At 41.0% G+C, this 13,858-nt stretch overlaps 1 protein-coding gene across 2 annotated transcripts in view; it reads left to right on the top strand.

Moving 5' to 3' along the window:
- The window catches only part of LOC110547867 (phospholipid-transporting ATPase ABCA3-like), a 110,614-nt gene that overhangs the window by 42,938 nt on the left and 53,818 nt on the right, over positions 1-13,858 (top strand). Inside the window, exons 12-15 of one of the 2 annotated variants that reach the window (XM_060366255.1) lie at positions 7,720-7,870; positions 10,456-10,611; positions 10,956-11,166; positions 12,871-13,021. In XM_060366255.1, coding sequence (XP_060222238.1) covers positions 7,720-7,870; positions 10,456-10,611; positions 10,956-11,166; positions 12,871-13,021 — 669 coding nt within the window. Of the gene's footprint in view, positions 1-7,715; positions 7,871-10,455; positions 10,612-10,955; positions 11,167-12,870; positions 13,022-13,858 lie in introns of both variants that reach the window. The other variant, XM_021635696.2, reaches the window with a different exon arrangement.

Here is a 13,858-nt window from a genome sequence, read left to right as displayed (position 1 = left end):
AATTTAAGCTGGGTCCTCTGGAAGAAAAGCCAGTGCTATTAACCGCTGAGACATTTTTATGACTGTCTTTAAGGGATTTTTTTATTTCCTCCAATTTTTTGTTTTGTCTTTTCCTTAATTTCTTTAAAAGATGTTTTCCTTTTTTTTTTAAAGGACCTTTATCATCTTCATAAAGTTGGTTTTGAGGTCATTTTTCTGTGCTTCAGCTGCATTGAAGTATTCTGGTCTTGTTGTCATAGGATATCTGGGCTCTGGTGGTGCTATATTGTCCTGGCTATTGTTGGTTATGTTTCTACACTAGCATTTAGGCATGTGAGTTTGGGGAGATTATAGGTCACTTCTGAGTTTGTCTTCGTTAGATGGATGTTTTTTGCTTGGTTTCTGTTCCTTATTTAGTCTTCTCTTTGTGGTATGAATTTCTGGCAGCTGGCTTGACTTTTGATTCAGTAGAAAGTCTCTTATCAGGTTGGGACAGGACTTCTCCTGACTAGGTTGGCCTTTGGTGTAGCAAGGTGTCTTTGCTCTTCTGAATGGTGTAGCCTGCGCCTGAGCAGTGGGAGTTTAAGGTTTTTATTCTTAACTAACTGCAAGAATTTGTATAATGATATGGGAAAGAATATAACAAGAGGAAAATTCTAAAAGTCTCTATTCTTTGTTATTTGTATCAGTTCTAAACTTGTTACTTAAACTGTTAATAAAAAAATATTTTGTTGGTCCAAAAGTACATAATATTTCTGTTTATTTAGAAGATACTTTCATGTGAAAATTTATTTCTATGTTCTCTTTATACTTTCTGTTTTCAATAGCTATTTTTTTTTTCAGAGTTTATAAATAGTCTTGCTAAGGTCCATGCAGTATAAGTAGTAACCATTCCTATTACAATGTGGCTAAATTAGTTATTTTCTTTATGTTGGAACATTTGTCTTCTGTGAAATTAAATGGCTTTGTTATAGGTATCTTTGAGTATAGGTGGCTACGTTGGCATGCGTTCTAAGGATTTGTTTTTGTTTATGTATAGGTGTGTGTGTGTCATTTAAATAAATGCCGTGTGTGTGCAAGTGTGAGCCTCCCCATGTGAACTCAAGTGCTTATAACCCTAACTGCTGAGCCATTTCTGCAGCCCTGAGAGTGTATTTTAAATTAACTTTTAAAAAATGTTTTGCAAGTATTTATTTTTAAAAAGATTAATGAGTCAGGGGGTTGTAGCACATTTATAGTTGGTTATTCACATATTTTATCCAGTATTTTACTGTAAATCTGGATTAATTACATCCAGCAGAACATAAATTTTATGTTTAAAATTTTTAATTTTTTGAGGATATATGATAATTGCTACCAGTATTTGTTTTTCATAGCATCTACCCAGTACCTAGTGTAAGCCCCTCCAGGTATAAGTGGCCAGGCTCTGCCTCCAGACTATCCAGCCCCTCAAGACGCAAGTGGCCAAGTTCTACCCTACAGAAAAAATAAAATCCCACAATCAGACTACAAAATCCCTCCAATTTCTGAGTTTGCCTCAAGAGCAGGCCACCCTGGAAATCTCCATCCCTGGCCCAAAGAAACCCTATGTAAAGCCTGCCTCCTGCTCAGTTCTTTGCTGCTTATTGCCTGAGCAGAAGCAGCCACCCTCCTGGGTTCTCCCACCCCTCAGTAAATCTCTTGGGTAGGGTTTGCTGTGAGGCGTGACTTTGTGGTCTTCCTTAGTTCTCAACTGCCAGGAGACCTTTCCCTTCAGAGCTATAATACTTACATTCATTCCATGACTCACATAGGCTCTTCTGGTGCCCATTCTCCTCGTTGGGGGTCTAAACTGTACTAGGGCCCTATCCAGTCCATAGTCTGGCCTACCAATTGCTCAGCACCCCATCCACCAGTGGAAAGGTGCTAAGTTCCCCACTTTAGTCAATGTAAAGTTTCCCTGATTCCAAGGAAGTGACCATTGAGTGTCCAGCACCTCTAGTACTCCTGGAGATAGAGGTATCCCCAGCCACCATCTTTATTTTTTTCTATTTTTTAATTAATTAATTTTTATTAATTATAGTTTACTCACTTTGTATCCCAGCTGTAGCCCCCTCCCTCATCCCCTCCCAAACCCACACTCCCTCTGTCATCTCTTCCCATGCCACCATCTTTAACACTACATCTAGCCCTCTTCCTCTGACCTCTGCACACCACACACAACCTTGGAGATACAATTCTGAAATTTCCTTAGGCCCAACCAGGCTATTGTACACCTTCCTTCCCTCTTTATCTGCTGTCCCTTCAGAGATGTCCATAATCTCATAGCTCCTCTAGGATCATGTGATTTTGAGGATACCATTCCCTACCTACCCTTTCTCACAGATGACACCTTGCCCCTTAGTTCAGTTTTTAAAATTTTAATTATTATTTGTTACAATATATTCACTTTGTATCCCAGGTGTAGCCCCCTCCCTCATTCCTTTCCAATCTCACCCTCCCTCTTCTCCCCCTATGCCCCTACCCCAATCCACTGATAGGGATCCTCCCCTTCTATCTGACCCTAGCCTACCAGGTCTCATTAGGACTGCCTGCATTGTCTTCCTCTGTGACCTGGTAAGGCTGCAGCCCTCTCAGGGGGAGGTAATCAAAGAGCCAGCCACTGAGTTCATATCAGAGACAGCCCCTGTTCCCCTTACTAGGAAATCACTTGGACACTGAGCTTCTATGGGCTATATCCGTGCAGGGGTTCTAAGTTATCTACATGCTTGGTCCTTGGTTGGGGTATCAGCCTCTGCAGGAGCTCCGGGGCCCAGTTTTTTTTGCTTTGTTGGTCTCCTTTTGGAGCTCCTGTCCCCTCCAGGTTTTTCTGTCTCCCCCTTCTTTCATAAAATTCCATGCATTCTGCCCAGAGTTTGGCTATGAGTCTCACCATTTGCTTCGATACCTTCATCAGTAGAGTCTTTCAGAGGCTTTCTGTGGCAGGCTCCTGTCCTGTTCCCTGTTTTCTCCCTTTTCTGATGTCTATCCTGTTTGTCTTCCTGAATGAGGATTGATCAACTTACCCAAGGTCCTCCTTTTTCCTTAGCTTCTTTAGGTGTACAGATTTTAGTATGTTTATCCTATATTGTATGTCTAATACCCACTTATGAATAAGTATATACCATGTGTGTCTTTCTGTTTCTGGGATACTTCACTCAGGATGATCTTTCCTAGTTCCCACCATTGGCCTGCAAATTTTATGATTTCCTTGTTTTTAATAGCTGAGCAGTATTCCATTGTGTAGATGTACCACAGTCTCTGTATCCATTCCTCCATTGAGGGACATCTAGATTGTTTCCAGCTTCTGGCTATTATAAATAGAGCTGCTATGAAAATGGTTGAGCAAATGTCCTTGTTGTATACTTGAGCATATTTCAGATATATGCCTAGGAGTGATATAGCTGGATCTTAAGGTAGCACTATTCCTAATTTTGGTTAAATGTGACCACATGGTATAAGCCAACCAAGGGGAAAAAAAATCTTCCTAGCTATGAACCCCAAAGCAGATGATTCATTCACTATTCTAGATCATGCTAATTTGCCTTCCTCTTATCAGCCTCAACCCATAGTACCTTCTCTCCCTCTCTGGCCAATTCAGTCTTTCTTTCTCCCTCCTCGGCGACAGGTCACCCAAATCAGCTCTGCCTGGTACCCATTTCCAGCCCACATGCAACTCCTAATTCCCCTGCAACTGGTTCCACTCCACCCTGAAACCTCCTTTACCTCCCTGTACCCAACCTAAACCAGACACAGTTCTCTCTTTGCTGGAGGTTTCAGGGGGTGGAAGAATTGTTCAAGATACACATCTCCTTTTCATTGCTGATTCTTCTACCTTTATTAAGGAATTCCAGTATACTACCCAATCTTACAACTTTACCTTCCATGATGTTTATATGACGCTCACCAACACTCTCCCTAAGGAGCACAGGTGAGTCTGGGACCAGACTAAGGTACATGGAGACAGAATCCACCAAACTAGTGCCACCCCTGACCCCAACCAGTCAGGGCTGAGGCAGTTCCCAACTAGGATCTCGAATAGAACTACAAAACTACATAAAATAGGAGCATTTTAGCAAGAGACTAATTTATAACTTGCCTCATGGCTGGTCTTCATAAGGCTGCCCTAAAAGTTGTAAATTATGAAAAAGATCCAAGAGTGGGAGTGATGAGAACGCACCAAAACAAAAATACCTGATGTTAAGGCCTTTCAGCAACCATAGCATCTGGCTAGGCTCCCAAAGCCCAGGAGCCTCCAGATTCCTGCTTCAAATGCAGTCAGGAGGTTCATTGGGCCAGGGTTTGTCCAAGCCCTTGCAAAGCATTCAATCATGTTTGTGGTGCCATCAGGAGGGACATTGAATTGTTGAGTGTCCTCGTCTCCTTTGTGGCATGAGGACATCAAGCCCAGGTTATCCTCTAGCTGACCTCCTATGTCTGGCTCTCTTGACCTAACCACTGCCATCTTCAACAAAGAGCCTCAGATAGTCAAACACAGTCCTTCTGGATACCAGGGCCACTTTTTTGGTCATGATAGAGTTTGGGGTACACACATTTCCTTGTTCCTTAACTGACAGAATAGAGGGAAAGCCTTACCAGCCTTAGCAAACTCTACCATGTAGCTGTGATTTCAGGGGTATTCCCCTTACCCACTCCTTTCTACTGGTGCCAACATACCTTACTCCCTTGCTGGGAAGGGGCCTCCTAGCCAGAGTAGGAGCCTCTATCTCTTCTCCTCCAAACCACATAATCTGATACAGCTTTTTCTTTACTGGTTTCCCAAGTAGATCCCCGAGTATAGGACATCCAAAACCCCTTTACAGCCAAACATTGTTCCCTTCTTATCATCCAATTATAAAACATTAGCAATTACATCACCCAGGCTCAATACCCATTCTCTCTCTAAAGCCTTAGGGGGCTTAAGCCTCTTATTTCTGACATCTTAAAAAAAAAAGGCCTTCAGTGCCCCCACAACTTCTCCCTCTCATACTCATGGTTAAAAATAATTAAAAAGGAACCTACTGCCTTGTTCAGGGTCTCCCACTTACCAACTCAATCGTGGTTCCCCTCTACCCCATAGTACTCAACCCCCATACTTTTTTCTCCACCATCCCCTCAGAGACCTCTCATTTCTCTGTCCTAGACCTGAAGGATTCTTCCTTTTCTATTCCTCTTGATCCTCAGTCACAAATATCTTTACTTGCACTAACCTAGACACTTACCTTCCTACCCGACTCACTTGGACCATTCTACCCTAGGAGTTCTAGGAAAGCCCGTATCTATTTGGCCATGCTTTGGCATCTGACTTACTCTCTGTCGCTTCCTAAATCCAAATTTATACAATATTTTTTAGATTATCTTCGCCTTTGTAGTCCACCCCTGCGAAGTCAACAAGCTGAGACCTCTACCTTATTAAACTGACTGACTGACTGGTAGTATAGGGTCTCGCCCTCTATGGTCCAGCTGCCCACTCCTTGGGTTACTTCTTGGGAACTAGCTATTACTCCAACTCACAAGACCATTAGCCTGGATAGAAAACACTTTATTCATTCACTCAATACTTAACCACTAAGAAGGAAACTTTATCCTTCCCATGGATAGCTGATTCTTGCACTCTTATAGCCCCTCTTTCTCTGTTCCTCCCCACCCCTTATATGAAGCAGTTCTTGGTCCCTCATGTGAGCTCCTCCTCGTGTCTATTGCTAAACCTTTTCACAAGCTTCAGCAGGCCATCCTCAGACTCAGGTCCTACACTCCTTCTTTCTCTGTGTCACAATAAAGAAGGGATGTGCCCTCAGGGTCTTGGGTCACTTCTGCCACCCATCATATTTGGTTCCAAATTCTGGAGTTTGCCTCTTCAGCCACTTCTTCCCTCTGCCTGCTCTAACAATCTATCTCTCCTTGCATAGTTGATGAAGTGCTTCCTGCCTCTGGCTCCTGGAGCCTACCAAGCCCTCAGGGACCCCGGCATGTGGGCAATTCTTTGGTTACTAAAATGCTTGTTCCTTGTTCTCCATTGGAACCCTCTTATAGGAGCTCTGGTTAGTACCACAGCTTCCTCAATGTCTTCCAAGCCTTTGCAACCTTGTCCCTTGTGTCTGTCAGCTCTGTCCTAGAAGTCTCACAACTCTTCTCTGCCCTTGGAGGTTTCTCTCTTGTTTCTCTTCTCCCACTTGGAGCTTATAGAAACTCTCTCTTACAGAATTCATTTTAAGACCCTTCCTTTCTTCCTACATCAACTCAGATTTCATTAAAGCTTCACTCTGCTACTACAAATAGCTTGGCCTCAGTACAGTTAAATGTCTATAATTGGGCATGCTCAATTTTCAGTAGTGGCAGCATCTGTCAGTTCACAAATAATCTAGCTAACTACTTCCCTAGCTACTTAGCATCAGTTTTCATCTAAGTTCATTCTGGATCTCCAACAGGTGGCTCATACTGACCCTCATATAGACTCACTAGCTGCCATAGTGCTACAAAATTGTCAAGGATTATATTAACAGCAAAGAAAAGTGGCCTTTGTCTTTTCCTTAGGGAGGAATGTTGCTTCTGTGTTATCCTATTGGGTATGGTAAAAGATAAGATCCAACAATTCCCAGTGGATCTCCAAAAACATAAAATGCTCATTGCCTCTGGCCAGAGGATCATTGTCAGTCCAATATGGAACTGGATACTACCCTTCTTGACCCCCATTTCTCCTTTTCTTAATCCCACCAGTCACACCCTGCCTTATAAACTTCTTGTCTACATTTCTTCAACAACATATCTAGAAGATTCCTAACCAGACTTTTAATCAGTTATTACAGGACTACCAGCCCCTAGCTATGGAGCCAGAGGCCTACAATTCATGCTTATACCCAACAGTGAAGATAGCTTGCCCCAAAGACTTTGACACCCCCATTTAGCAGGAAGTAGTCTAATGATAATGTTGCCCATTTTGTAACCCCTGATATTTTATAAAAGGGAGGGGGAATGTAAGCCCCTTAGGGCAGGAGTGGCCAGGCCTGCCCCCAGACAACTCTAAGGGCCAGGCCCAAGCTCCTTGAGATTAGGTGGCCAAGCTGCAGCATCCAGAGGGGAATTTTAAAAAAAAGATCAGGCCAGAAAATCCCTGAGTTTACTTCAAGATCAGGCCACTCTGGAAAGTTCTGCCCTCAAAGACACCCTATATAAAGCCTGTCTTCTGCTGAGTTCCTTACTGCTTCCTACACAAGCACAGGCACCCACCCTCTTGGGTCTTTCCCAATAAGTATCTTGTGTAAGGTTTATTGTGCAGTGTGGCTTTATTCCTTGATTCCCAATTACTAGGATATCTTTCCCTTTAGAGCTATAATACTTCTGTCAGAGAAATCGTTCCCTTCAAATCTGTAACACTTGTATTGGGGAAACTTTTCCCCTCAATGCTGTCAAACTTATAGTATTTTACAAATATAGTAACTATCTGATTACAGTGTTATATCAGATGACAGCAAGTAATATGAATGTTTTCATCATAAACTCAACACCCATTATAAAAAGTTAGCATATAAATAAAAAAGAAACAAAACTTAAAAGGACTAATTCTGCCCCCCTAAGGACAATTTCTAGTTTTTCTTTACTATTCTGTAAGCAGCCGTAGCAATTCTCTTAATACTCAACAAGTCTACTATGAGCTTGCAATGATATTACTTATTTCACATGAACACTTAGCTTATTCCATGTCTTCTACATAATTGTAGGTAGTTTTCCTGCTACCAGAGGAAATGCCTATATTAATGGGTATAGTATTTCAGAAAACATGATTGAAATTAGAAAGAACTTGGGCTTCTGCCCTCAGCACGACATGTTGTTTGATGAACTGACACTATCGGAACACCTTTTTTTCTACAGTATGGTGAGTCAGAAGTATGTCTTTTAAAAGTACTTAGTAAATTTTTCTAAGTAAATTTTTTTCTTCTTTGATGTACAGACCTATCAACTTTAACATTTTAATGATTGTGAAAAAAAAAAACATTAAAATTATACCTATCATGTCGCCTGATGTTGATACAGATACAGATTGAACCATGCAGAAGTCAAGTTAAACATACCCAACTCTAAGCCAAAGTTTCTCCCTGCACTCTAGAGGGCTTCTGGCCAGGTGTCAGCATGGTGTTCTGCAATACTTGACCCCAGGTCTCCTGACAGTGTAGTTTACCAAAGGTCTGGGACTGCCAAGCTTCATGGCTAAGCAAGAGTTTTGTTTGTTTGCTTTTTGCTTGTTTAAGGCTACAATTATGTCAGTATTTAGAGCTGTTTTATTATTGTTTCAGTCTTTCCCATGAATATACCATCTGCACACTGGGAAGTGGTCTAATCACAGGATTTTTTTAAATTCGCTTTATGGCCTGATCACAGTCCCTCCCTTCTATCCTCCCATTTCATCATCTCCTCCATTGCAACATCTCCTTATCCTCATAAAACAGAAGGTCCCCCATGGGTACCAGCCCACCCTGGTACATCAAGTTGCAGCAATATTAGGCATATCCTCTCCCACCAAGGCCAGACGAAGCAGTCCAGCTATGTGAAAGGGAACCATAGGCAGGCACCAGAGTCAAAGACAGCTTCCTTTCTAATTGTTAGGGGGCCCACATGAAGAACAAACTGCATATCTGCTATGCATGTGTAGGGGGCCTAGGTCCAGCTCATGTATGCTCTGTGGTTGGTTCAATCTCTGTGAGCCCCATGAGCCCAGGTTAGTTTACTCTGGCTCCCTCAATCCTTCCTCCCACTCTTCCACAAGACACCCTGAGTTCTGCCTATTGTTTGGCTGTAGGTCTCCGCATCTCTTCCCATCAGCCGCTGGATGAAGTCTCTCAGAAGACAGTTATGCGAGGCTCCTGTCTGCAAGCACAGCAGAGCATCATTAGTAGTGTCAAGGGTTAGCTCTCTCCCATGGAGTGGTTTTCAAGTTGGGCCAGTCATTGATAGGCCATTCTCAATCTCTGCTCCATCTTTATCCCTGCACTACTTGGAGGCATGACAGATTATGGGTTGGAGGTTTTGTAGGTGTGTTGGTGCCCCCCACCCTCCATTGGAAGTCTCTCCTGGCTACAGGAGGTAGCCTCTTCAGGCTCCATACCACGCAACTCCCTCTTGTAGAAGTCTCAGCCAGGGTCCTCCCATCGACTCACAGAAGCCTCCTCTATCCCAGAGATGCCCCCACAATGATTTCTATTCTCTCTCTCAGTCAACCCCCCCACTCCTGATCGCCTCCTTATCTCTCTCATACCCAACTCCCTCCCTCCATCTACTTCAGATGCCTATTTTATTTCCCCTTCTGAATGAGAGGCAATCCCTCCTTGCTACTTGGATCTTTTGGTCTGTAGATTGTAGTCTGGTTATCCTGTTCTTTATGGCTAATGTCCATTTATAAGTGAGTACATCCCATGTGTGTCTCTGATCACAGTTTTGAATGTTTACTAGTCATCTGTTAGGATTCGATTTACATACACAAATGACGGAATAGATATAATACTTTGTAAACATCCTACACAGCATCATTTCCTGCTGCTTTTCTCTCTGTGTACTTCCTGCTTTCCCAGATTCTTTTCTCACTTGTTCAGCCAGAAATTATCACCTTCTATGGTGGTGCTACATCCACCAACAGACAGACAAAAAGAAGGATGTGAGCCTTCCCTCTGGAGTCCATAGTGCTATAGAGACATGGAAAAGTTCCCCTCCATCAAGAGTTCAGCTCTTGCAGACTTCTTTTATTCCTGCCACTGTCCCCACCAGAAGAATTCCATGGCTGGTATACAAAAGAAAGAGAAAAACATTTGGTCCCCTTGCTGTATGGTTTTCTTTTCTATTATTTTCTTTTCTATTCCAGACCAAACAGGAAAGTCCTCTTTGCTGTCAGTCTGGATTAGGGAGCTCACTTGCAAGCTGTGAATTACAGAGTTCATGGTAAAGGGAACACAGGAAAGTAGTAAATGCACCATTGTCTCAGTCTAGATTCTGAGGTTCCTCAGTCCAGCTGCTGATGTTACTTTTCACAGTTCTCTGTGGTTAACATGGCCAGTGGGCTATAAAGAAGTGTGTATAAAAAAAGTGTGTATATTTCCACAACATCTGAAGCTAATCACAGATGTGGGCTTTTTTCATCATCTGTTTGTTAATGGGCTACAGATGTATTTATAAATTTTAAATGTAAAAGAAAACACCATTCTGGTGATTCAGTCCAGCATCTTGCACATGCTCTGCTACCAAGTTATATCACTAGTCTCCGAATGTTTTGTTTTAGGAACTGTCTCTTCGATGTGATGAAAGAGTCACATGAAAGAAGACATTTTTAATTGGTGTAAATAAAACCGATGTAAAGTGTTTCTAGGGCTGTATCTATAATACACTTCTGTATCTGAACAATGTCTAATGATCCTTGGTTCTTTCTCACAATAAAATTGGATGTGTGATATAAATTCTGGCTTCTCTTTCCAGGTAAAAGGAGTACCTCACAACATAAACTGTGTGGACATTAAACGTATGCTGTCTATGTTTAAACTGGAAGAAAATTACCATACAGTATCAGGTTCCGTGAGTGGAGGAGTGAGGCGCAAACTCTCCATCATTATAGCACTTATAGGGGGCTCCAAGGTATTCAAAAGACAAAGAAAAGGGAAAGTGTGATTGCAGAATGGGAGGTGAAGCTGGGACTCAATCAATTTCTGCCAGCTGCCTGGAAAACTCAGCTCTCAAAAACCTGCACATTGATATGAATCTGAAAGGAAGCATGCCAGTGTAGACAGAAGGGAGTCATTTGCATTTTTATCACAGCTAGTATAAAATAATGTTTGGGATTGTTACTGTTTTCTTAGGTTCACATCTACTTTATCATTCTGTGGCTTAACTCCAGTGTTCTCCCTTCAAACAGTAAATAAGCCCGTGAGTAGCCTAGTATTAATTATCAGTGATCACAGAATTGTTCTTCTGTCTTTTAGGTAGTGATGCTTGATGAACCATCATCTGGCATGGACCCAGCGTCAAGAAGAACCACCTGGGATATCCTTCAGCATTATAAACGTGATCGGACCATTTTACTCACCACCCACTACATGGATGAAGCTGACATCCTGGGTGACCGCATTGCCATCATGGTCAGGGGGACCTTGCACTGCTGTGGCTCTTCAGTATTCCTGAAACAAATATATGGTCTCTCTCCATTTGATCATTCTTAGGATTCCAATACTCTAATAATATCCTTCTCACATTATCTTTATCATATGTTGGTCATATGCCCAAAACTTAATAACCTTCCTCTATTTTGATCTCAATCATTTATAATTAATTTTTTTTTTTTTAGTTTTCTGAGATTTTCATGCATCCTCTAGCATGGGTCTTTGCATTCTGAAACAAAGTTGCTGTATCATTTTGAACTTACTAACAGTCTTTGTCTCTGGAATGTAGTCCTGAATCCAGACAGTTATTTGGTTGATTGAAATGACTGACTCATTCATTCATTCATTAAGAAGAATGAGATATCCCTTATTTGAATTTCTTTGTTGCCAATCAGTATCATACTCCCATCATAATAATGAGATAAATCTGAAATGTTGTGATTGGCAATAAGAATGTAATGCAAAACAAATGAATCGAATGAGTGAAGGCTTGAGAAATGGATAAGTGGTTAAGAACACATAGCTCTTACAGAGGACCTAGGTTCAATTCTCATCATTCACGTGGCATAATCTCCTGTAATTCCAGTTCCAAGGAATTTATTGCCCTCTTGTAGCCTCCACAGGAACTAGGCAGGCATGTGGTACACATACATACATGCGAGCAAAATATTCAGACACGTAAAATAAGATTATATAAGAGAAATAGAGCAGTTATTTGATAATTATAGCAGGAATTTTAGTTAGAGGCTGTAGATGTAAGACATGATAGTAGGATTCTAAAATTAGAGTATAGAAACATAAGTAGAAATAATTAAGGTTAATTAACATAAATTTTTTCAGGATTTGAGTCCACTCAGTTCAGTTACTGATCTTTTCTGTACTGGTTACCATGCTCTGTCCCTTATGTATTAGATTCAAAACAATACCCCACTTTATAAAATATGATCCTTTAAATTTTTACATATTGTATTTTTATCATATTCCATATATATTTTATTAAATGATTTTATATTGTATATAAAGGCTGTAATTGCCTTCATGTGTGTCTGTGCATCACATGCCTTCCTGGTACTTATGGAAGTCAGGGCATTGGATTCCCTTGAGCTCATTATGGGTGGTTGTGAACCATCATGTGGGTGCTAAGAATCAAACCTAGGTCCTCTGTAAGAGCAACAAGTGGTGGTAACTGCTGAGCCATCTCTTAAGCTGCCCATAACCCTAGATAAAATTTTTAAATATTATCTAATGTCAATTTACATGACAATTCCATTGTTCAAAGTTTATGATTACTTTACAGGTTGAAACATCCCACTGAAGATACATTTTTATTTGTAGTATACACTAGTGTATTCTTGGGGCTTAGATTAGTGTCTGATACATAATGTATACCAACAGTGAATAAATGGTTAGCAAAAATTCTATATACAAATAAGTACTCTAGTAATAGGAGGCCTCATATTATATATCGGCTATGTTTGGTTACATACACTAAATCACTATGGTTCGCTAAAGACTGTGTTGCAGGTAGCTGTGTATTTACTCAGTGTCTTAGAATGCCATTTGAAAACTTTTGTACCAGCTACTACATTTTCATTCTAAATATCTTACGGCATACCATATCTTCTTCCTTATAGGAGTAGATAACCTGATCCAGGAAGAACAAAAACTGGTCTTGCGGGTATTAAAAAAAAAGAAGTAAAAAGATTTTCTAGTCAGTTGTCTAAATGGTTTATTTCAGGTGCTGGCTATCATATAGTCGTGGAGAAGGAGCCATATTGTGATGTTAACAATATCTTTGCAGTTATTCGGCATCATGTTCCAGGTGCTGTATTGGAAAATAATTTAGAAAATGAATTATCCTTTATCCTACCCAAAAAGTATGTATCAAGGTATGGATCTCAATAATTCCAGATGGTTTGTGGGTTTCCAGGAACATGTTTTCATTTTCTAGGCTTAGTTACCTTAGTGAGCAATGTATTGGTAGTAAACCATGTTTCTTTTTATAGCTACCACTTGCAAAGTAAACTTAGGAAGCTCAAAGCTCAATATTTCTGTTACTAAACAGAGGATTGCCTCGTATTTTCAAGTCCACTCAAGGCTTATTTGATACTTTCTCTTAGAAGTTTACCAAGCTAGTGGCCATAGCTTTCTAATGTTAAGTGATGGACAGGAATGGCACTGTGTTTCACATGTATACAAAGAGATGCATAGAAATGGGGGCCAAGAGAAATATTAAGATGATAAGAGTAAAATGCAGATTGAATGGCAATTCTTAAAGGAGCTATAACACATCTCTTTGATCTCGGCACTAGCCAAATAAGTTATTGAAGGGAAACACCAAGATAATTGTCATCCCAGCTAAGAAATATAGACACTAAGTGTGTCCATTATTCATCTTCAGGGACTGTACCAGATTTGTGTTCCTGTAAAAGTTATTGCCATGTAGCTATCTAGCTGTGATTAATGCTAGCCCCCGTAAGTTCATAAGTATTTGAATATTTAGTCCCCCATTTGTGGAAATGTTTGGAAAGGACTAGGAGGTATGGAATTGTCAAAGGAGGTGTGTCCCTGGGTGTGAGCGTTAAGGTTTCAAAAGCCTTCACCATTCCTAGTTAGTGTTACCGGAAGGGGAGGAGGGAGTGGGCTGCAGCCAGGCTACAAAGTGATTAAATAAGTAAAGGGGAGGGAGAATTCCCTACTCTAAAGAAGAAGGTGCCTGTCAAGGT

Source organism: Meriones unguiculatus, chromosome 14, assembly GCF_030254825.1.
Source record: "Meriones unguiculatus strain TT.TT164.6M chromosome 14, Bangor_MerUng_6.1, whole genome shotgun sequence".
Classification (NCBI taxonomy): Eukaryota; Metazoa; Chordata; class Mammalia; order Rodentia; family Muridae; genus Meriones; species Meriones unguiculatus.
The sequence above is the reverse complement of the archived record's forward strand: the minus strand, read 5'-3'. Positions and strand labels throughout refer to the sequence as shown.